Here is a 25,301-nt window from a genome sequence, read left to right as displayed (position 1 = left end):
TCAAAACTGTTTTTTGTTTTGCACCATTTGGGCTGTATATGTTTTTCTAACTAGGAGACTGTAAGAACTGTACTGTAGATAACTCACTGTAAAGTTAAAATGAATGTTGTTCAAGAAACATGCAAATAAGAACAAGAGAAGTTCTGAGCCCTGAAGTTTTTCTATGCATTATCTACGAAAAAGGCCTGAAATCATACTCACCAATATGTATTTACCTTAACTTGAGTGTCTTTACTTTTGATGCAATCTCACTTGGTGTCAGTACATCTTGGGGAGGTTTCTGCCTGATACACAAAGTAGGGGAGAACATTATGAGTTGTAAATGGTGTCTATAGTGTGAACCATAATCTGCTGAAAATATAAACATGAATGCATGGTATGACATCCAACAAAGTTTTGATCACTGGCATCAACCTCAGCTGAGCTCAGCTGGAACAGCAATGTTGCAAGTCCCATTTTCTTCATCACCTCCAAAGTACCGCCTTTCAGCTCTCAACAGCACAAACAAAAAGCCTGGCAACAATATCAATTATACAAGCAGGGGGCAAACAAGGGGATTTATTTCACAACAAATAGCCTCACAGAGAGATGCTGAATAGGGCAGATTAGCATTAGAAAAGGACAACAAAACTCCCCAGTTCAACAGCTAAAGAGCAATTTGATGGGACTGGAATTGGGGAAAATTGCTTGATTAGGGTGTGCATTTGGATGGGGCTGTCAATTTCAGAATCCCAGCAAGGATGTGTAGTGTTGTCGCTTTGACAAAATGGCATGCTGCTGCAGTCAAAACATGACATTATGAGAACTGTCAGTGATGAACTTTGATAATGCAAGACAAGACCAGGGGATGATACAGCATCCATCTGGGTAAATGAGACATCAGTCTATCTGATAGAGCGGGGGAAGCTTATCAAATGTAGACAAAGAAAGTCTTTTAATGGCTGGTATTTAACCTAGTCAGTTAACATACAAATTTTTGTCAGCAAAAGGTGGGGTTTTATTAACTATTTAATCCTGGAAGCATCATTTATAAATCATCATTTAATCAATCATTTAACCCTGGTAAACAAAACACGACATATAACTTAACATTAAGCACGAACGTTGAAACTTTAGTTTTACACTTTCTAAAAGGGGGCTATCTGTTTCAGTAAATATTTACCCGACTTCTGTGACAGCAGGACCATTATTTTTGTCATACACAGAACGTCGGTAGCCTACGCTCGCATCACGTGCTCTCTGTGTTTATCACCAGGGTATTCTGGGAAGCGGTGCTCATGGTAACCAATGTAAACAGCAGCCCTTCTTCTCCTCTTCCTCGTCTCGGCTCTGCAGTAGCGCCAAAGCGGATGACAATGGCAAGCATGGCTCGCAGCGAGGACCAGTATTATGAAAAGATAACATCGATTCAACAAAACATGCATAAAAGGTATGGTTTCCCTATTTTTGGTTTACGGGACACGGCCTAGTGGAGACCGCGGACTCGAGTTGTGATCTCTGCTGCCCGCCGGGTAGCCTGCCGCTTGCCACAGGGAGATAACAGGCTAGCTAGCTACTTAGCTAGCTAGCTAAACAGACAAGTCAGGGTAGACGGAGATGCCGTATACCTGGCTTGTTCTTTAGCCTGTTTACTTCAGGCGCTACCTTCAGCTAACAACAGTAATGTTGCACTTGCTCTTGCATGTAACGTTAGATGAATGGAAAGTTAACCTGACGTATCTGTGAAAGGTTAACGTCCGCCTATTAGCCAAAGTTCCCATTAAGCTAGCTAGCTAATGCCCGTGTTTATTTTGTATGAAACGTTAACGTTAGTTCGCTAATTCTTATAACGTTATCAACATTAGCATACGAATGTAGCTGATATTATGTAGCTAATTCGCATATCAACATTAGCATACAGATTGTTAATGAGTAAATAAATAAGTACCGTTAATATGCTGATAATTAGCCCTCAATTAGCCTAGCAAAACCACGGAGATGCTGTAGTGGTCTGTGTGGGTGACAGTTTCCCTGACTTCTGTGTGCAGGGAGAAACGGAGGCTGCAGCTGGAGAAGGAACTGTTTGCTTACTCCAGATCTGATAATAGAATGTAAGTTAACGTTATACAGATTACTGTATATCAAAAAGAGATTACCATACCTTGTTCTTATACCTGGACTTTCAAATGTAAGATGCAAGGCCCTGGCAATTGTGTTAATCTTAATTAGTTTTTTTGTTCAACAATATATTATCACCACAAGTGTGTTACAAGCAGTAACCCCTTTGGATGTAAGCTGAACAGCCTGTTTTCACTGTAAATTGATTCTTGTGAATATTAACATTCCAGATCAAAACAGCTGATACGAGAGTTGAAAATAACATTAAAATTTAAAACATATTGTGCTTAACCTTTTCTCGTGAAAAGTCTAGCTCTTATTTTTTGACAATGCTCCTTGATAATATTTCTTTGGAATAATAGTTCTCCACTGCCTTCAGCTCACAGATAAAGTGTTCCAAACTGCGCAGCTATCTCAAGGAAATCTGTGACAGGGAAGCACGAGCAAAAATGAGAAACCTTGAGCTTCTGAGAGATGTGGAGTGCATAGAAATTAGCATGAAGGAATATAGTCCTGACCATGGCCCCCTGCAACAACAAAAGGTATAGAGCGCGTGCATGCGCATACACGTGCGCACACACACACACACACACACACACACACACACACACTTTTTTATTATTTAAATTGCATAATAATTTATTCATTTTTTGAATACTGTGTTTAAAAAAAAAAAAACACATATCCCAAATATACTGGACAATATACTCACAAATAATATAATTCTTTTGAGAAATATATAGTTATTATTATAGCATATGTGCTGTAATTTTAACACAGAGTAGAAATATTTCATTGCAATTGCTTGATGTGACAACAGTAAACCCTCAAACTGTGCAATTCATCACGACAAGCAAATAAACGCGGGAGAAAACAATGAGCCAGTCAGATTATCACTTAAAACTCAACGACAGTGCTTGACAGCTTAATATCAAATTAACAAAATTGGCTAATTATGACTCGCTGAGTTAATTGCCCAATATAGAGACTCTGAAGTGCTCCAGAGGTTTAGTCATTCTCTCCCCTCAAGCAGTTGGTTTATTTCCTCTTGATGCTTTGAGTCCTACATGTTTGTTGTTGTTTTGGTTGTCCTGTTGCTCTCTGTTTCCATCGTATAAAGTCACCCTGATTTTTCTGGTTTAACTCTGATGTTTTTGGTGCAATGAAAAACATGGAGTGGACAGTGAGTAAAGTGAAGTTACACGTGCTGGGGTTCATACATTTATGACAATTTTAGTAGAGTATTGGTTGTGCAAAACATTCAAATACAAGACTGCATAAACGAGAAATTATGAAAGCTGTCTTTTAAATGGTCTGCTTCTGTAAACTGCCATTGTTTTAATGAAAAGGTCTGGCATTTTTGAGCTAATCTAAGTGCCCTTTTTTTAAATTTGAGTTGGGATTAAGGCAGTTACTCTGGCCGGGCAGATAAATGTTAAAGGATGTCAGCAGCAACACAGATGACCCTTATTTGAGAAAACCCGTTGTGATTGACGTTGTCACTTTTGCTTTCATACCTCCTGTTTTCATACTATATGCAGATAATATTCAACAACACTATCGCATCATTATAACAGACAATTTATAGTGTTTGCATGAAGTGTCAGTTTGCCTGTCAGTTAAATATGATGACTATCATCTTTCTGTCATTTTTCTGCTCTTATCTTACTCTTATCCTTGTGTATAATTCATGTCATTGCATCTCTTACAGGCTGACTTTTTCAAAAAGATTTCTAGATTTATGGAAGCAAAGAAGAATGTAGAGAAGGAGCTCGGCACAGAAAAGGTAATGCTAATATTTGCAACATAAAGTGTATATCATTAGTGTAGTAAAAAAAATAGCATTCGTGTTTGGAAGTAACATATTTGTACATCATGTACTTTACACATGTCGCATCTTCTACTATATATTGTGTGACCCCTGGTGTGTGTTTGTGTGTGTGTTTTTAGACCATTTTTTATGGTTGAAAAATGGTACTTGTTTTTTTATGTTGGATCCTTCTTTTTTTTCTTTTTTTAAATGTTTACAAGGTTTATGCAAATCTCAGTTCTTTTAAGCTATGTTTTCAGGTTTAGAATAACAAAGGAAAGTAGACATTATGCTGGGTAAATCTGTAGAGGAGTCTACATTTAAACTGTGTATCTGTAATAGCACAGGTGTCTAATCCTAGCTGGTGCATCTGTACAAGCGATGTAGTTCAAGTCCATAGCTGCTTTCTCCCTTCACTTAAAGCAGTTAAAGCTCTTTTAGATGAAATGTCTAAGACATCTCATAATAACTTGGAGCATGCTGTCTAGAGCAGTCACTTGTAACTGTGTGCAAAACCCCGTCAGCCTGTCGATATTGTAATGAGCAAAATGGTACCGTCACTCCATTATGCATACAAGCCATTGGCTGGCAGTGTGAATGTCCCTTAGGCTGCAGCATTCATTAAGGGAAGCTTACCGGGCTGAAAGCTGGAGACAGATGATAACGGGATATGATTTTCATATTTAATACATTCCTTGGAAGAGCACACGCGTGCCGCAGATTGATAGAAGAATCAATTGCTACTTTAGTGGAACACTTTCTACTTTGCCCTGCAGCTACTGATGGAATCACTCAGCCAAGAAATTAACTTTTCCTCTTTTTTTTTTTTACCTACTTTGTGGATCTGCTGGGCAGGCTGCATGGTTTACAGTGAATGTTATTAAGCAGCTAACTGTTTGGTATTTAAGACGCTTATCAGAAAAGAAACAGAAGCCATGCTTTTTGTTATTATGTTTGGAGGGAGGCTTTTTTGCTTCACTCTTCCCCCCACCCCATGGTGACATTGCAGACATGAATCAAAACTTGTCTAAAGGATTTCTAATAAGATGAAAAGTTAAAACATTGATCCTGATTCTTCTGAAAGATGTTGTGAAAAGAATTCTGACCTTGGCCCGAATAAGCTACACGATTCAAATGTGTAAAGGGGATAGTTAGCGTACTTGAATTTCTTTCTAAATAGGCTTATTCAATTCAGTTTTATTTATGAAAGACGACTAATAATTTTAATAAAATTAAATAAAACGCATGATTTTACATGGGTTAAAAATGCCAGAATTAGCCAAAAGGCTATTTTTCATCTGTAGTCCCTTGCCCTTGACTCAACTTCAACTTAAGCAAGGCATTTAAAGTCTTTTGAAGAATTGTATTTGACGCCCCCCCCCCCCAATATTTGCAGGTTGAAGCCGTGTATAGACGGCACCGGGACAGCTCCCTCTCTCACCCAGCTAGGGATTTTACACAACCACCAGCAGTAATTTTTATGGGCCGCCAGACCTCCAGAGGGTCTGACGCTGAAGCTGGCACCACAAGTGTACACTCACACCAAGCATTGCATCGTTCACCCAATCGCAGCATGCACTCCCTCGAACGTCTACCAAGTGGCCTTTTGAAGGACTTCAGAGTTGGCGGAGAGGATGCCGCCAGCAACCGAGCACATTTATCAGATGACATTTCAGGCTCAAACGATTCCCCTGACGGCTGTAATTTGAGTGACAAACATGAAAGAACGATGGCGGTGCACCCATCTGTTCGTGCCTTAACAGGCGCAGCTGGCAATGTGCCTTTTGGAAGTGATGATGAACAAGAACCTTCACCTCTGGTGACCTTGACGGGGCCTGAGAAGAATCTGTCTCCCAGCAGCAGTAGACTCATGAAGAATTCCCCTGCAGAACACTCCCGCGAGGTGGCTCATCAGCCACCCATAATGGAAGATGGAGAGAGAGGTCACAGTCATTTCATGCCTCAAACCACTTTAGAAAAAGAAGCTCAAGATATTCCAGGTTTGTAATGCTATTCATTGCTTATTACCTTGTAATATCTTTGCTGACATCTTTATTGTGTTTTGCATTCAGGTAGATGTGAGAGTGTCAGCACACCAAGCTCTGATGTGCAGTTGTCGGAGAGCAGTGCTAGTGATCTGTCCATTTCCCTGACACAATCTGAGCTGGAAGAGGATCTACCAGAGGGTGTGGCACCTGAGGGGAATGGCACTTCTGGAGGGAGTGATGATCACAATCAGCACAGTCCTGAATCATCCCTCCACTCTGATGGGTCCAAGAACATAACACAGTTAAACTGTGAATCCTTAGCTCCAGCTCCAGTGACCGTGGAAAGGTACAGTATGTATGACTTCTGTACTTTGTTGTCTGGAATTTTGTAAGAGGGTCAATGGAGAAAAACACTAACATTTTAAATGATTTATGGCATTGCACTTCTTAAAACAATGCACAATGCAGTCAGTATTTTTTTTTTTTTCACCCAAGATTTAAGGCTAAGCAAGCTGAGAAAGGAGAATGTTCTGCATAGCCATGCTGAACCACAGAGGGCTGTTAATGATAGGAGCGGGTGAAGACACCGTACGGTCTTTGACACCATCACATCAGAGGCTGACAAAAAGGATTGTGGGAGTCACGGTCGATGCCACCATGCTCTCTGTTAGCTGCAGTAGTGGCAGTGATGCATCTTATAGGGACAGCTCAGGACCTGTCACCAACAATATTGCCATAATCCAAGATAATGCTGTAACAGAGCAATTTTCTGCTTGAGAGACCTCAGGAAGTCCCCAGTGGAGGAGGAAATTTGTGGCACCATAGAGTGTTCTGGAGGGTGGGCATGTGGACAGCACTTACAGCCACAAATCCTTAGCGTGATGATGGCCTCTGAGTTGAAGGATCATTTTGGATGGGGTTAAAGCCACAGAAAATCCCATGTGAATGTTTGAGCCCAGAGCCTCTGCATTTCCTCTACAATATACAGTAGAAAAAGACAAAAACTTTTTGGGTGTGTATTTTTTTCTTTTTTTTTCTTCACCATGCAGACTGTCTCAGGGACATTTTTGTATTGTTCCCGTTCTTGGGTTACGTACATTATACTTATTTAATATTAGATGCTTTATTTTTTAGCTTAAGTACCCAGTTGCACATATGCTCACAATAATGTTATTCAAAACAACCACATTTATATTGTTTTTGAGCATTATCTAGTGTATTTTATAAAATTGTCTAAAAATGTATCAAAAGGAGTATGACGGATAAAAATTTAGCATGTTTGTTTGTGCATGATTGTGTGTCTGTGTGGTCGACTATACTGTTTATAGTGTGACCTCAAGAGGAACTGCAGTTAGCCTGTGCCGGGGAGACGATGGCGGGGGCTGCAGCTTTCATTGTTAACACGGAGGGCTTCTGTGTATGAGGAGAAAACCAGAGCCTTTGATGTAAAGCTCAGAGAGCATCCAGTCTCTATCCTCTCCCTCTCTTTCTCTCTCTCGCTCTCTCTTAAGGTTAGAGTTTATATTGCTCCCTCCATTCAGCTCACAGTCAGGAAAAACAAGCCTGGGCAATTCATTAGATTATCCCATTATATTTCTCCTTCAGCATTGCTGGGGTGAGTGAGGGTATATGACTGAAATATCCTCCAGGTTTTTTCTTCGAGACTCATCATAATGGCTTCTCTGTGTCCTGCTCTGAAATATGTCATCCCTGAACGTGCAGATGGTGCTGCCTCATTGGTGACAGCATGCCATACAATATTAAGTTGAGTTCTTAAAAATCTTATACAAGTCTAGAGGTAGAATGTAAAATGTACAGGCTTAAAAATAATGTAAATGTTTTGCAATGTCATAGGGCGTTGAGCTGATTTTTTTCTTTTCCTCAGTTGTCTTCTCTGGTTTAGTCTCCGTAAAGTTATTGTACATTATCACACAGTACTTTGTTAACTGTGTGCTCACAGTGCGGTGAGACATATCCCAAATTTCGTCAGGCAACATGTTTACTTGTGGTATATTTTTCTATTCCTTTGTGTGTTTACATTTGCTGTCTGTGCCAGCACGGTGAGATTCGTCTTACCACTCAACTGTCAGACCGTTCCTTGTGGTAAATCACACCGGAGCCAGTACTGTACACTGTGTAGAGCAATATCGCTGCAGAGAGGCTGGCCTCTTCCTCCTAGCTTACAATACTCTCCTGATGATGTCGACATGCAAACAACAGCAGCATCTAAAGTGAGGATGGAGACCTTGACATGAAAGCTGGGAACAATACAATGAGAGAGAGAGGTTTGCAGAAAAACACAACTAATTCACTTTCTCCCTCTCTAAAGGTCTCTTTTTGAAGAGCATTGACAAATAAAGTGGAAAGAGAAAGATGACTATTTCAAGGCCCACGCTGACGATAAGGGAGAGAAGAAAAAAAAAAAAAAGATAGAGCTTTTGCCTATGCTACTTCAGCCACACTGAAGAGGACTTAGCACAGACGGCTTGCACACTACAGAATGTCATGGATATTATTCAAGCTGCCAGCTTAATCAGGATGTTACCAGGAAACAACCTGCAAAAAGGAGGGAGCAATTGTTTGCTGACCCCTAACCCAGGAGCCCATTACAGATTGTCATAAATTCTTTTTGGCCCCTTTTATGTCGGGGGGCTCAGGATCTCTCGGCTTGGGAGAATTCAATGAGGGCCACCCAGAGCTTAATGCTCAAGAAAGAGATGGATTCCCAATATCCACATGCATTAAGCGTCCATTTCTCAGTTTGCAGCCTCACACAGGACCAGATTAAAGTGTAAATCTCTCACCAAAAAAAATCATCTTGAGGCCCCCATTTTTTTTGTGGACATTTTAAATGTGAGATGGTGGTAGTGGTGTTACAGAGTTATTAATATTTCCAGTTGTTTATTTTTATAATCATATTACCTATTCATGTTGTCATTTAACTGTTTATTGTTTCACTTTAACTGTAGGCAGGGAATTCTACAAGCTCTAGTTTTAAATGCCAGGTTTCACAAGCTTTCCCCATACAACCTGTCATTACATGTGGCAACCTATCAATTGTTGAAGTCCTGTTATGTGGCAGTACCATTCTAATGATCAGATTCCTCCAGCGGTCCTTGAGTACCTCAAGGAAATTGCCTGGAAAAATGCATCACAGATTTCTGAATCAAATTGGATCCCGTTTTTCTTTTTCCCCTCTTTTTCTTGTACAAACAGCTGCAGGCCTATCGATCACATGGCCTCCTCTATTTTTATTTCCTTTCACCACATTAATGGGTAATGTGTATTTAGTCTCTCCCAGGAAGGACTCTTTAATCTGCTGGACAACATTGAAGGACGACTTCATGGTGAACAGACCATTGTGTACGGGGATTCTGCAATTGATGGAAGACAACTCAATAGAATTATCAGGTATACCTTCTTTCTTTCCCCAGACTTTACAATCTTATTTCTCGCTGTCTAAATTAAATGCTGTGTATATTTATTTAACGGCCATGGAGCAGTTTTGTGCAGACGAGGAAAACATTATCCTTCTGCCAAGGGCTCTCACTTTAGATGAAGTGTCATCATCAACATGCACACATCTTTATTTCTGAGGGGTTTTCAAACACATGGGATTGTTATAGTAACCACCCTGTTGAATTGTTATTGGGAGTCAGGGAGATGGAGAATGTGTTTCATTAGGCTGGGCTTATTTTTTCATAAGCCTTTCATATTTCATAGCATGATTAATTTACCATAATTGGAGTTCTTGTTGTAAAGTATGGATAAATGTCTGGCAAATGAAAGCTTTCTCACTCGTTTTAAACCCAGTTGATACTTATCCCCATCTATGCAAACATTAGTGTAAATGATGTCAACAACACATTCAATAGTAAAGAGAGTGGCCATCTTGTGTCATGACCCTTAGTGTCATGTTTATTCTTGCTGTGATATTATGTGAGCAAGTGTGTATGTGTGTTGACGTGTATGATCATACTTGTAGTGTGTGTGTGTGTGTGTGTGTGTCAAGTGTTAGCAGCTGTTGGATGTACTCCATGTGATCCTGACCCACGGGCTGAGCCCAGGGCTCCATGGCAATAGCTGACTGCTCTCTATATATTGGACAGCCTTTGTAACGGTGGAGCGGGCTTGAATGACGAGGACCTTGAAGCATGTGGAGCAGTCATCCTTCATGAGCTTCAGAGGTTGTCATGGAGCACAGCAAAGGGCTGCCTGCTACCACAGGATCTAGTGAGAGCTCACCAGTCCAGCACTGAGCCTAATGAAATAAGGTAAGGCCTCCTGGTTTCTCTGTGAATCCAACACCAAAGACTGATGCCAGTGTTTTTTTATTCTGTATTTATTTGTGGGGATTTTTCAGCTTTATGAAATTTATGATTGTGGGATTGCAAAAAGAATCACAATGGCATAATCAGGTTTGATAATATGTGTACAGCTGTACTAGTCAGGTAGTGTTGCATAACATAACTTTGCATTATGTTATATTTATAACAAACTGCAACTTTTGAGATGCCGGGGGAAAAAAATAGTTATATGATACAATAGTGTGTGTGTGTGTGTGTGTGTGTGTGTGTGTTTTGTAGACAATGACTTTTTCAACTCCCCTAACAAGAAGTGCTATAATGGAGTCATTCAGAGCACACATATGAATGCTCTGAAAGCTAAGCTAGAGTTCAAGAGACCTTTCTTTTATTTTCATAGAGAGACAGAGAACAGACTTACAGTTAAAGTGAATTCTACTATTTAGAAAGAGTGGATAGCTGCCTGTGGATTATTTTTAATTTTTTTGGACAAAATAGTAAGGGAGAGGGCACACACAACAGTTACTGAGATATTGCACGCTACCATTCAATACGGTCTCCCTTGTCCATAAATGTAAAGGTCATCTTTACTGTCACCTTGTGCGCTGCACGGGTGAATGTCATGAATAAATTAAAATGCCCTATCTGTGACTTCCAGTCCTTTGGATAATGAGTAGTTATACTCTGAGCCAAATCCATGCTCTGCTTCACTACTCTATTGATTTCACTGAGACCTTCCCTGCTATATACTCAATCCAAAGAAACACATTGAGCAGTGTCCCTCTCTTTCCTGTGGAGATGCCTATTGGCTCTTAGACCTTTTTATCTAGTTTTCAAGGTGCTATATTGCTGTCTGTGTCTATTCAGTGTTAACTGGAATTAATTAATGATCTATATCTTTTAAGGTGTTATGATGGATGGACGCCAAGCAAGCAGCCTTTTGAGAATGCTTCATGAAAGAAATAGTGTCACAAATGAATTATAGTTTCACCTAATGGGCAAACTTGTAAGATTTCTCAATTTTCTTGATAATCAAAGAATCTGTCACTGTAAGGAGGTATAATTGTGACTTATTTACAGATGTCCCACTGTGTATTAAATAAGACAGCCTCTCTTTCTCTCCCACCGCCCCCCACCCTCACCACAGCACCAGCCTCCCTCTTGATGCCGCTCGGCTGTGGGATCGCTGGTTCAAGCACGCCCTTCTGCTGAAGGAGCGCCATGTCCTCAGCACTGAGCGCTTGGTCCAGCTGTTCACGCCGCAGCTGCTGGAGCGCCATGCCGCCTACAGCCACCAGGTAGCGTTGGAGACACATACACTGCCACTACACACACACACACACAAATAGGAGGTCACACACTTGCATTCACCGAGACCCACTCCCAAAAGTAGGCAGACATTAACACACACATGACTGCAAGAGCAAAATGCCCTTTTTTTTTTTTTTTTCTTTTTTCCAAAAAGGCTAGTGTTTTTGTTTCTTAAGCATGTTTTTTTTAGTTTTTTAGAAGAGCGCTGTAGTTGGTACTGAGTGCCCTCTTTGTGTCTGGTGTTTGAAACCAAGCCGTGGCTGCTGACTCATCAGATAGCTCCACACGTTGACCTAGACAGAAGGGAAACCCTGACCCATGCGCTAATCGCAAATTGCGGCCTCTGCTTGGTTTCTTTCATCTCATGTGGCGTATTCATCTGAGAAACACTTGCTTTTAATTTGGCATTAGCCAAAAGTATAGCCATCAGCTGGGTCCGAGTGAACGAGGGAGCCATTTGGATCTTCTCCACAACGAACAAAATTACTTAAAATTTCCCTCTCATTGACCTTGTGCAGATCATGCTCAATTAAACAAAGAAAGACAAATAAACATATAATATCACTTTATATGCAAAGATAATGTCAAGAGATATCAGAAAATGTACAATTATATATGCAGGAATGATCATATGTACTACAGGCCGGTTTTTATTAACATTTTTGCAAGCTCATCTTGTGGGGGTTCTTGTGGCTCAGAGATCTTGCTCCAGTGTCCCCGACGCAATGAGAGAAGCAAAGATGGAGACTGTAGAGCCTCTTGAAAATATGAACTGACAAAAGGAAGAGAGGCACGGCCATCTACATCATTGTGTCAAAGTACATCAGGAAAAGCCTGAGTGAAAATCTTTCTCCCCCTTTATCTCTCTCATTCCATCTACTCCATCTATTTCTCTCTCTCCCTCCCTCTATGTTTCCTTCACTCCCTTTATTTATCTCTCTCTCTCTGTCCTCTCATACAACAGCTTACTCTCCTCACACAAGAGCAAACAGAAATTTCCATTCACGTAATGCCACACAGCCTGGCTACTCCAACAAATGGGAGCATGCAGCTCGCATGCACACACTCAAAGAGGCCCTTTGAATATTCAAGTGCTAACAGTTGCATTCATTGATATTTAAAATGCAGTGGGTCTGCGAGAGCCCTCAACCCCAGTACATTTGACTAAATCTAAAAAAAGAACAAAGAAAGATATCGGGGACAAGGATCAAGACAGTTTTTTTGTTGTGCAGCAACATCAAATACCAAGTGCCAAGCTCAGATTGGCATGTGTTTGCCTCTCTTCCCCTCGAAGAAAATGAAAGCATGTACATTGTCAATCTTCACTGCGACTTACTGATAACAACTTACAATGTACTTAAAGTTTGTCACTGTCAAAATCCTCCTGATCATCCCCTCCCTATTAGTGCTCATTAAAAGTTGCAAATGGCCATCTGAGGCTGAGAGGCAGTCTTTGATCACAAAAGAGAGATGATGATGGCAGGATTTGATACGGGGGAGGGAAAAGGGAGAGAAAGGAAATCGGTGTGTGGCATCTCCCTGCTCCTCATCTCCCGGAACAGCTCCTCTTAATTGTGTATCCTCATCTCCACCAGAGATAAAAAGAGCTGTAGAGGGAGGAAGAGAGCAGTTTGTCTCAATTTTCTCAGCCAAGAGGGGAGATATCTGGAACGTGTTGCACATTAACGCCAGGGTGATTGCATTCTTTAGGCGCTTCTCTAATCTCATGGATGAGAAGAGAGAGAGAGAGGAAGAAAAAAGTGTGATTGAGAGCGGGAAAGTGTGCGAAATAATCTTTTTTTAGTTAAACGAGTGAGAGAATTTGAAGTTATTTTCCCTTGGCGTTTGAACACATATTACAGCTGCACCTCTGTGCGAGCAGCCATGGCCAAAGAAAATGACTTGCCTAATCAGCGAGAGTTCAATTTGACACTTCCTTCACAAAATGGGAACAATTAAGAGTGTGGTTTTAATTTGTGCTGCTCACAGGCCAAAGTGCTGCTGAGGACACTTGTGTCCCGGTCCAGTGAGGAGTGCCCCTCAGCAGAGGACGAGAGTGATTTGTCTTCTTCGTGTGGTCCTTCTTCTCTCCTGGCTGACAGTGATGTGAAGCCCGCCAGGCCGGTACGGAAGCAACAGATCCAAGGTTACTGAAGATTACTATTATTAAAATAGGCATAATGGGATATTCTAATTAGACTACAGTATTTGAATGCTGTGGTTTTGGCTATTTGATATGGAGGAATGGTTGCATTTTCTAACAATCAAAAACTCTCCCCTCAGCAAGAGTTTTGTTACAGTTGCCAGTAGATTCCCACAAATGTCCAAAACATTCCACACTGAGATAAGTCTGCCTTTGCACAGTAATATAAAACAAGACCATTAACAGGAACAGATGTAGACTAATATTGTTTTTGCAAACCACCTCTGCAGAGAACTAAAACTTCGCTTTTATGAAAGAAATCAATTTCACCATAGAGCTTTTTTTTTTTATTAATCCCTCACAGCCCAGTTTTCCTGCAGGCTTCTATTCAGAGCTAAAGAAAGACCCCCCATTCCCATTTCCATCCCTAGACTCCCTTCCTCCCTGCAACTGCTTCTCACTATGCGCTTCCCTTTCTTACAGAACTACAAAGTACTGAAGAGGACAGCCAGGACGAAAGCCCTGTGGAAAGTGTTCCTATTAGAGGTAAAAAGGCATCGCCGGTGCCCCAGCATTCACACTGTCATTATGTTGTGGTTTGTTTTCTTCCCGCTGCAGTGAATAATGGGCTCTTTTACGCAATAGCTGAGGCAGGATGATCAAGGTGAATCCAGGGTCAAAGTCCCACCTGAAGAGCCGTGCTAGTTCTCTCTAATTATGTCCGAGAAAAACACTAGCTATGTTTTCATCCTGGTCTGGGGGGTTCTGGCAAAATTGATAATTCGCTGGCCCAACATAATGCGGCTGCTTTAATTGTCAGGACGCCAGGGTGGGAAGCGCAAGAGATCTGTCGTCGTCTCTCATTATCTTCTCAACAATGCTTTGGAAAGGCTGGACTTGAAAAATACTAGATGTGAAGGCATCCTGGAAGCAGTTGGTGTGCCCATCCCTAAGCCGCACCTCTGAAATGTAAAGCAATCCTATATTACCCTTGGCTATCAGACTTCCTACGGGTGTTTCATGTGTCTGAATCCCTAAAGTGCACAGCAAGCAAAATGAGTCCAGTTTCCAATAGCTACACTTAATCAAAAGAGCCAGCAAAAAGAAACAAAAAAACATGGCACAAGATTTTGCAAGGAAGGGTTTGCTGTGGTGAGCAACATCAATGTCACAATGATAGTAATTGCCAAGACATGCACGTCTGTTTACCTACTGGTTGTTTTTTTTTCATGTAAAAGCAATGTCTGTATAAAGGGCTGTAGTGAAATATCACTGTAAATATCATATGGTTTTTAGAACATGATTAACTTATGAAACCAAGTAAAATAATCGGACTCTGTCTTACAAGATCACACTTTTGCTCTACCATTTGATTTGGTATCCGTGTTTTATCATTTAGACAACAGCCCATTTATTACATACTTCTTCTCTGTTGATTTTTGCCAGTGCAGTGTCTTAGCTCCTCTCCAAAATGATACCTACTTTAGTGTTATGGAAAGTAATTATGAGTGTTTTTAAAACAGAATATCAATCATTGCCTTGCTGGTAGATAATGTGAGATGCTGATTGCTGTCTCATGGAAACTGTTGCTTACATACTGTAGGCTAGAATCAACAGCTTAGCTGATTGAGCACAGTGTTTTCACCCACTCTGTTCAGCTGTGAGACCAAAAGACTCAGCTACTGAAGCGTGTTGTCTCATCAAACACAGAAACCTCTGAAAGTTGGAAACCTGGGTTTTAAGCAAATATTTGTGTGTGTGTGTGTGTGTGTGTGTGTGTGTGTGTGTGTGTGTGTGTGTGTGTGTGTGTGTGTGTGTGTGTGTGTGTGTGTGTGTGTGTGTGTGTGTGTGTGTGTGTGTGTTTGTGTGTGTGTGTGTACAGAGACAAAAGCATATCAGTTACTTAAACAATCAGCCATGCAGGAAAGGCTAGGGAGTTCTGAAGAGGAGGAGGGGGAGGACGATGGCCTCTCAGGTAAGAGATGCAGTCCTCTCTACTAGGCAAGTAGCGAACAACGGGAGCCTAACCGTTGGTCAACAATGGCCATATGTTCTCGAAACATAAGGACACCATAGAAATATCATATTTCATTTTTATATATATATATATATATATATATATATATATATATATACAAAAATGAAGGCTTATTAGAGGCTAAGACTCTAAGACTGTCTTAGGCTAAGACCCAGGCTAAGACTGGGTATCTCAACCTTGGTGTTTGGATGTGATATAAACACAGTTATGTGAGAATACTGATATTTATATTATATGTTGAAGTCTGTGATTACTAAAAATTAGGTTAGGTTGAGAAAACCTAGACTAATAGCTTATTATATTATACATATATGTATAGTTCTATATTAATATGCATTGTAGCTTAGCTTGTGATGAGATGTCCAAATCAAATGGTTTTATTTGGCACTGTTTGCTCTTTTAAGGAATAAATCATGGCCATGAAGAGGACCTGGGGAGGGCCAAACGCTCCTCACATCAAGACCCTTACCTTCGGTAAGAACATTGTTATTATTCAACGGGCCACAGGAAATGGGCCACCAGATACCAAAGTGGTTGATGTACATTTGCATGGCCGCTCTCATAATTCCCTGTTCATTTCCATAAGATCAAGGGGGCGCCACCCATTAACTCGCTTACAAAGACAAAAGGCCCCTAAAGCCCCTCTCACTCACTGTTTGCTGGGTTCAGCAAGGTTTTAGAAATCAAAAACAAAACAGCGCACCACAAAAATAAATTGGAGTCATAATCTCACTGTCTTCAGGCTTGTTGTCAGAAGGCAAACAGATCACGTCAAGAAAAGAATCAGGGACAACCTTTTTGGAAGAAGGAGACTCAAGTGTTGACAAGGACAAATGTCCTTTCCCTTTTCACCCTTGAAAGGCATTTAGGCTGCTCAAATCAGAGCCCTAAGTGGGTTGGAAAAAAGATCTAATGATAAATAGCTTGGTGGAAGCTAACACCATCACGGTTACATTTGAATATCAACACGACTTCATCAAATCTGCAATTGCATGTCGGGTCCTCAGAGCACCTCTTCACTGCAAACCTATTTGGGCTGTTGTAATGGCTGGGTAAACGTTATGAGGAATAATCTTCTCTGATTTCATGTGATTACTGGGCACCACGCTGACACAAGGGCTGAAGTCTGTATCTCCCTGGCCTGGCAAACAGGCGCTCCCAGTCTGCCTATTAGCCCAGGGAAGGGCCTAATGGGCTGGCTCTATTGTGGTCCTCATAGCTGCTGATGTCTGCCACTGCCAGCCCCAGTGACCACCCTCTTTAATAAACATGAGCCAATTTCGGGTCCAGACCCTCTCAGATGGTGCCTGACCTCCCGTCATGAATGTGCATGGGATGCCCGCAATATATGTGATTAAACAAAATTTGCAGAAAATGTTTTTATGACAGACACAGAGAATGACATGGTCATTAATGAGACACAAGTTGTGTACATAAGCTAAATTAGAGAAATGGGTAGTTATGCATGCCTGGCACTGTAATCTCACTAGGGTTAGGAAGGAAGCAGCACCCAAAGCTACCAGTCACCATGACACATACTTTTTAATATATGTATTTTAAAAAAAATTTGGTCTTTTCTTTGCTTCTCCTGGACGCTAGATTTAAGCATTCCACTTACCACAGTCACTTCTTGTGCTTTGTTGCTTCCACAAGTGGTCTGGAAGCCCTGCACTTAAGCAGAAGCATAACACTGCAGCATGCTTGCCCTGCTTCTCTCCTTTCTCTCTCTGTCTCTCTTTTGCGCTCTTGCCCTTTCTTCATCTATTTGCCCCTCTTTCTCTCAGACTTCCTGTATTTTCCACTCCCCCTCCTCTCCATCCTACTTGTTAATTATTTGCTTTATTTTGTCAGCGAGCTGATGAGTGACATCAAAAGGAGGATGGAGCTGGACTCAAAATACAAAAATGGCTTCCTCTCTGTTGTCTTAGACAATAATTATGATTTGCTAGTTAAGCCTAGACTACAGCAGAGGGATTGTAGTTTAAAGCAGAGGCTTTGGTGCAAAAAATGCATTTATAGCCCTTTGTGAGGCTCCTCATTATGTGTGTGCCCGATTCATTAAGTAATTGGTTTGCAGTTGTTTACATGAGTATTAAGGCCTTCTATTCAGGGCCTTTGAGAGATACATTGTGCAAATGTTGCATGTTATGAATGCAGAATGAGAGGCGGGGGGCCAGTCCTATTGGCCAAACACTGCACTCGGCTGAAAAGCGAGAGAAAAGCACTGGGTGCTGCTTTGCATAGCAATGACTAGGGCCTTAATAAGCTTTACAGATTAAATACATGCAGTCTATACAAGATGCAAAGAGATACTCTTAACACATTTATATGTGCTCATTTCACTATTATGGCGTTGGAGAGAATTGAGGTCTTTCATATTCTTTTTTTTTTTTTCTCTCTCTCTCTCTCTCTCTCTCTTCCTTGCTCTCTCCCACACAGTGTTCAGTCAGATACTTTTATAAAATGTGCTGTTTATTGTATTATAACTTGTGGGGAAGAGACTGATTTGTCCATTAGAAATCTTTTGCTGTCTTTGTGAGTGGCAAAGTAAAATCACTTTGTGGTTGAGTGAGGATGAAAGGAATAATGCACGAAGGAGTGAGTCTTAATAAGCAGCTGCATTCCGTGTAAAGACCACTTGTTCCCCTTTGTATGTGAGTGCATGCCACTGCTTCCTCTCGTGCAAAGAATCGTTGTGCTTCTTTCTACTGTAGGCATTTCAGATGCCACTCCTTTCTTATGTTTTATTTTAGTTTTTCATACCTTTTTATCTCTCCCCCACCCCCCCCATTTTAGATCTTAAAAAATGCTTGAACACATGTGCACAGACACACACACAAAACAAAATCCTCCATCAGCCAGTGTGATGATTGTTGTGCCTAGTGCCTGCTTGACAAAAACCTTGACTCAACAATTAATGGTTTACAGCTTTGCCTTGGACAACAGGATGTGCTCAAGCATTCAACCTCAAATCACTCAGAATGTCAAAATCAGAAGCTCTCTCTCTCTCTCTCTCTCTCTCTCTCTCTCTCTCTCTCTCTCTCTCTCTCTCTCTCTTATGGGGAGGCGAGGTGTGTGGATCTCTGACAGCTCACTGGGAGGAGGGATGGAAGAGTGAGAGGGACATGAGCTGAGAGAAAGGACTAAAGGGGAGGGGACGTAGAAAGAGTGCAGGAGATAGAGGGAGACAGAGAGGCAGTAATGGACAAAGAGTTAGTGAAAGATGTAGTGCTGTTCTAAAATCAAACAGTGACGAAGGGAAACGCATGTACACAATTTAACAGACAATATAATAATGAATGAGCAGTAGATGCACAATCAGGCATGTGGCAGCATTGAGTCTGCACTTTATGAATGTTTGTTTTGGAGAATATATCCTCTCAAAAACTGCCAACAAATGGAATACTGAATGTTTTTTTACATTTGACATTTTACAGTTTTTTACAAAAATAAGATTACAACCAGGCCCAAACAGGACAAACAAGACAGTGACTCTAGAGGAAGGCAGCATTTAGAGGCTCCAACCAGAGGAGGTCACTGTCCTACATAGGCTACCTCAAACCAGTAAAGAATGCCTGATTACCCTATAATAAATGAAGTTGGCTCTGTTGGTGTATTTGAATGTTAATTGAATTTAGTTTTTTGACTTATTTACTCTCAAGCTGTTTGTAGGCTGATAAAGGCAAAGAAAATGGACATAGTATTCTGTTTTGAAATCTGTGGTAACTTATCAGGCTGTAATGTGTGGTGTTTTGCTAGTTATTAGTGTAAATGATGTCAACAACACATTCAATAGTAAAGAGAATGGCCATCTTGTGTCATGACCCTCAGTGTCATGTTTAGTCTTGCTGTGATATTATGTGAGCAAGTGTGTATGTGCATTGACATGTTTGATCATACTTGTATACTGTGTGTGTGTGTGTGTGCGTGCGTGTGCTGGACAAGCCAGTAAAAATTAATTTACCCTCACATAGGTTATGGTGCACAAAGCCATCCCTTGCATTGGCCGTCTCCACTAGACTGCCACCAGTCAGGAGGAGAATGGCGCTGTGTTGAAATCATTGGCCCCAATACCTCTTCCTCTGAGTTGCAGTACTTACTCATTGCCAGCAGAGAGCACTCACTTGTTAGAGAGTGCCCACTCACAGTGCACTCACAGTTGCCTCTCACTGTTTGCCCCCACTGAGCGCTATATCCTGCTACCATTCAGGCCTGTTAAGAGTACATCTAAACGGAGCCTAAACAATGTTTCTGCGGGGTCATACCTGGGATGGGAGTAGGAGTTGATGGGAATGATGAGGTGATGGGTCTCCCTTTACCTTTAGACAAGCGCCGCTGCGCAAAAGTGCTATTGTGCTATTAGCATTTGTGTGTGGGTGGCAGGAGCTTAAAAAAAGCCAGGGTAAATAAAAGCAGTTTTCCTCGCTATCTGTGTGTGGAAGGCAGCATTAAATGCTTGGTAAGCACTATTTGCTCTCATCAGTCCTCATATTCCCAAATCTGTCTTCAGTGACTCCAAGAAACCCATCCTAGTCTTGGCTTGGCAATTATTTTAGACTGCAGTTTGAAAGAGCAGTATGTTCTAAATGAAGGTGTCTTTGTCCATGCATGTGCTATTTTTGTCAATATATACTATTAATTATACTGCTAACACTGGACGCATTCTTATAAAATGGACATTAGAGTATACCTAGTTCAAATGTGTAATTTCAGTCTCTGCTGCTTTAACTGTAGTACATTAAAAACAGATTGGTAGTCTTAACTGACCACATTTGTATTTGTCAGAAGTTTTTGTTTATTTCTTTCACAGTAGAGATTTTGAAACATATTGCAAAAGATTTGGTAAAGCAGAATCAGGATGCTTCTCAGGAGCAAACAAAGCAATATGTCACAAATAACAAAAATGGAGTGCTACACCGGATCTACCAATGAAAAGAATAGTCTCAAAATGAATTTAAACTTCCATCGGAGCGCTAGCTGAATAATCATTGGGTTATTCTTAAAGAAATCACTTCGTCCCTGACCAATGGTGCCAATTCCATCCTTTTGTGCATATAATGTGCCTGAGATATGGGGTAAAATGATTGTCCTAGTTTTTATTAATGTAATTGGTATTTGCACATTGTATACCACTGCATTGGTAGCCTGCATACCTTGTCTGTTTAAAACCTGGTTTGAAAATGTCAAAATATGTAAATTCAGAAGTGTTAACGCAGCTCATAGAAAACCAGTGTGGTGTAAATTGATAAAAAGACAGAGGTTTGATTAAGTTGATCTACTGACATCAAGCTCCAATTGTGTCATGTGTCTGAATACCATCATACAATGTTAAAGGTTGTCGTGGACTCAGCATAGCAGACACAAAATCTGTTTAAGATAAACAACAATATGAATTGTAAAGGCCATACAAAGAGAATGAGCGAGGCATTGGAAAAAAGAGGACATTACAATAGCTGTAATTTGCATCATTTTACACATTACATTCACCTCTGTCTACCAGAGCTTGTAAAACACTGGCCAGCCCAGTCTTACATATTCAGATCATTGCCTCAATTAAGGGAAACTCAGCAGAAGATGAACTGGCATAAATGTTTATGGAAACGGAATATTAGATTGGTGGGGTCAGATACAGTCTGGGCTCTGTATGGTAATAACCCTGTCTTGAAATCAGTCCTGTCCCTCACTGAAGTGGAACAGCTGATAGACCATTCCCATCCCCGGGGGGGAAGTTCAAGAAAAGAAAAGCCCAATTTACTCTCCGTATCAGCTATTATTGTGGCAAAGGAGAGGAAGTAATCGTATAGATTATTGCTGTATTTTTGCTGCTGCAGGGTCTGCTGGAGAGCTGTTGCCTAACAGTAAATGGATGCAGTTTTGTCCTCGTGGTTTAGTTGTGCTTCAGCATCTGTACTTTATCTCTTATTCAGTTTAAAAAGCTGAATGTGGATAGCCTTTTTATTTTTATTTTTTATTTTTTTTTTCAAAAAGATAGATACATATATAGTTCTCACCTTACCATCCACCAGTATACTGAAACACTTTAGGATTCATGTATCCAGAGTTACCTTCTGTCGTACAGTCACAAACAAGTACAAGGCTATGATATTATTTTCTTTGATCGAAATTGTTTTGTACATGGCCGTCTGTCAGTCTGATTTGGTCAGTCGGAAATGATTCTGTCAAGTAAAAAAGTTAGCATTTACTGTTCCTAAACATAACAGGGAGATATTGCAAACCAAAAACAGTACCTACCATAATTTTAGACTCAAAATAGGCTCCATTCACCAAAAGATTTGATTATACATTTACTAAAATACACATTTTAGCAAACAAATAATAATTTGCGAGCATTATAAGCGCCTGAGGTTCAACATGCTGTATGAACATATGCAAGAATCATCCAACTGTCCTGTATGAACATAAAGGTTATATTCTAATGATTATACTGGCTGTATGGTACATTGCTTTCAGCACCAAGCGATCTGCTCACAGTTGGAATGGGCGTTGCATCTTTTTTCTGCCTTGAGTGGTGCAAAGCAGCAATACTATAGTTTAGAAGATAGCAATTGGAACGCAGCCAGGGCAATTTGGTCCTTATACTCAATGTACAGTCACATGTGCCAGGACTTAGTGGATGGAGAGATGAGGTGATGAGGGTGATTGAGAGGATGACAATCAAAGAGGTCATGGGTGTGAATTGATGCAGAAGCAGAAACGCACCACACGTTTTTTGTGTGCCAGAGCTCATCTGCCTAAAACTGCATCTTTTTCTTCTTCTTCCTATTTCTAAGTAAAGCGCCAACACAGCTCTGATATAGAAGGTCCAAACAAATAAGCCATATGGATATGTATGCTAACCTGGGAGAAGATGAGGCTATATTGTGGGGTTTTGAATAGACGCTGTGATGATGTAAATTAAAAAGCAGGCCTTTAAAAGTGGAACGGGGGGCCTTATTGCATATGCATTGAAGTAGATCAAAGCCTTTTCGGAGGTCACACATTTACATAGCCATATCACCAGAGCTATGGGAACCTGGCAACCCTGTCTTTGGACTATTTTTGAATAAAGAGGGCCTTGTGGAAGTCTTTTGGCACAATTGGAACAGGAGTCAAGGAAGTTCCCTCTCTACCTGCCTTTTTCCTTGTTTTTCTTCTTTTTTTTCTTCTTTTTTTGGTGTAAAACAGCAGCTCTTTTTCAATGCTTAAGGTAATAACTTCACAAGGCTAATAGCTGTCTTTGTGTTTCCAGGAAAGAGACAACTAACTCAAAGGCTCATTCTACTCTACAGTCCAAAGGTGTGTATTGATAAAGTCCATTTTAACTGCATGTGTCAGAAAAAGGTTAATTACAGGTTCATGCGTTCACATGCATGAGCATTTTGTAAATGTTGAGCCTCTGAAGAACACCAACTGTTTGATTAAATTGCTCTGTAAATGCAGCTATGCCTTTTTGAGGATGTGTAAATGGGGGAAAAAAATGATCTTAAAGACAAATCCAGGTTACTGAAAGCTTAGATGTATTTTGTCAGCAAACACTACCTAAATCACCAAATACAGTCATATTTTAGAACTACTTTAGGACTAGTACTTACATCACTGATCAAACCTTAAACAACTGCTCTACATAACGCAATGAAAGATCATTGTTGATTCTAATGGGGAGTAGCCAGACAAGGTTCTTTGCTATGATGTATATGATTTTGTTTTTTCCCAAATCAAGATATATCCAAATGTCTAGTTCTAGCAGAGACAGATTGCAGTTGACCACTGGTGTCAGATTACATCTCAGTTCTTCTTAAGTAGCAACTTTCATTTCACTGCTCTATAGACTAAATTGACACACACAGCACATCAGTGTATTTCGACCTGAGCTGCTAAATAAATGGCTTGAGCAGTTGGAGCCCAATGTATGTACTTTGGCTGCTACACTTTCATGTGCATTTAGATTTGTATAGCTGTGATCAGATCACTTCAAGATGCATTTTATTACCATTAGTGACCAATACATAGATTTAACACATAATAGACTGTGTAATAGGTAGAATGTTAAGATTTTTATTGTGCAGTCAAACTCAGGGTAAGCTTACACTTACACGCTTTCATGGATAAAGAAATTATGGCGACGGTGTAAAAGGTTACACCTCATTTGAAGCACGGAAGCGTAAACATTTTGCTCTGATGTGATCTTTCTTTACTTTTTGTATAGCTCTCTGGGGGGAATCCGATGACAGCTACTCAGAGATTGAAGCAGCCTTACGTCCTCAACCTTTCAGCACAAACAACGATGACATTGATGACTTCTGTGACTGATATTTCCCTGCAGATATTTTTTAAATGCACTACATTATATCGCTGAAAATTTCAGGCAGTTTGGCTCACAGTAATTCACCCCCCTGACCATTATTTTAGTGGTCTGCATTGTAAATCATATGCACACTGTATCGTAAAAACAAATAAAGTTGACAGCTCTCATGCTGGGTAAAGTATGTGAAGAGTTGTCCAACACTCTGATGTTAACCCTGCTTCAGTCTCTTTATCTGAACAACTCTCCCCGCTCATAATAACAGCTCGAAATAGATTAAACTGATCTTTTAAAGCGATTTGTTTGCACTAGGCTGAAAATCATGCATTTTGAATGCCGCAAGCATCTCCGAGTGCTCTACCTCCAGCATGCTCGAGTGTAGTGATGTGAGTCACCTGTGAAATGACAAAGCACAATGGCCACTCTGCACGGTGCTGCGCGACCTGTGAACCTGCTGAAGAGGCCCATCTCCCAGGGCACAAAGTGTTGCAGCACTAACAAACTCTAAATATTTAGAACCTTCAATAAACGCATATTTCTCCCAGCTGCTTCTTTAGTCAATTGTGCTAAAGCTACAGAAACAACAGATGTATGTCTAAATCCCTCTGTATTATTGTGTAAATGAGTCACGAGTAGCGGGATTGTTGCTGAAACCACACAATAGTCTTCTGCAATTTATCATTTTGCAGCACATTGAACGTTCTCTATCTATCAATAACTCTGAGCTACTGTGTGGGAGGCTACATTCCCAAGTTTACATTTATAGTTCATTATGTCTGTAATGTAAATTTCCAAAACTGCCGTTCTGGGATGTGGTAAAAGCCCCTGGCATTCAGTGTCAGCAGGATTCCATTAGTCAGCTTTAGGTGACTTTACATGCCTGAACCTTTGTAAAGTAGGACTCCACGTTCATTAACAAATAATGGCTTCAGACAGTCCTGACTGTGGCAGAATAATTTGGAGTTTGCTAAAAGGCTCCCTAACATAATATCCATGTTAAGGAGCATGTCAACAGATACTTGTGTGTGACAGATAGCTCACAGTGGACGCTATATATTGTACTACTGTGTACTAATACAGTTACATTTTTAAAAAGAATGTTTCTAATTCCATGCCACAGAGTTGATGAGGATGATTCTTTTTAGAGCGCGTGTGTAGTCAGTCCCAGTCATGGGAGGACGTGGATGTTTTTATCTTGCAGTTAAGGGGTGATATCTGTACAGTGACTGACTCAATTTCAGTATCGGCTTTGCCACATTACTTGATCCATCATGTTCAAGTTGATAGTAGACAGCTCAGTTCTTGTAG

General features: G+C 40.6%; 1 protein-coding gene across 3 annotated transcripts; it reads left to right on the top strand.

The window, feature by feature from the left end:
* The first annotated feature begins 1,257 nt into the window (after nt 1-1,257).
* Nucleotides 1,258-24,537, top strand: kiz (kizuna centrosomal protein). 3 transcript variants are annotated; one of them, XM_078277456.1, is made up of 15 exons: nt 1,258-1,429; nt 2,028-2,090; nt 2,477-2,639; nt 3,809-3,883; nt 5,304-5,907; nt 5,980-6,241; nt 9,187-9,306; nt 10,005-10,169; nt 11,347-11,497; nt 13,500-13,656; nt 14,137-14,199; nt 15,536-15,628; nt 16,096-16,165; nt 22,941-22,987; nt 23,898-24,537. In XM_078277456.1, exons 1-15 carry the CDS (start codon nt 1,278-1,280, stop codon nt 23,999-24,001), a joined length of 2,289 nt encoding a protein of 762 aa, XP_078133582.1. In that variant the 5' UTR covers nt 1,258-1,277; the 3' UTR covers nt 24,002-24,537. The 3 variants fall into 3 exon arrangements, with proteins under 3 accessions (XP_078133582.1, XP_078133580.1, XP_078133581.1); XM_078277454.1 differs by lacking the exons at nt 16,096-16,165; nt 22,941-22,987; nt 23,898-24,537 and adding an exon at nt 14,474-14,622 and having other exon boundaries at nt 1,268-1,429; nt 15,536-15,629; XM_078277455.1 differs by lacking the exons at nt 2,028-2,090; nt 2,477-2,639 and having other exon boundaries at nt 1,358-1,429.
* The last annotated feature ends 764 nt before the right edge of the window (nt 24,538-25,301 follow it).

Source organism: Sander vitreus, chromosome 20 (genome assembly GCF_031162955.1).
Source record: "Sander vitreus isolate 19-12246 chromosome 20, sanVit1, whole genome shotgun sequence".
Lineage (NCBI taxonomy): Eukaryota > Metazoa > Chordata > Actinopteri > Perciformes > Percidae > Sander > Sander vitreus.
The sequence above is the reverse complement of the archived record's forward strand: the minus strand, read 5'-3'. Positions and strand labels throughout refer to the sequence as shown.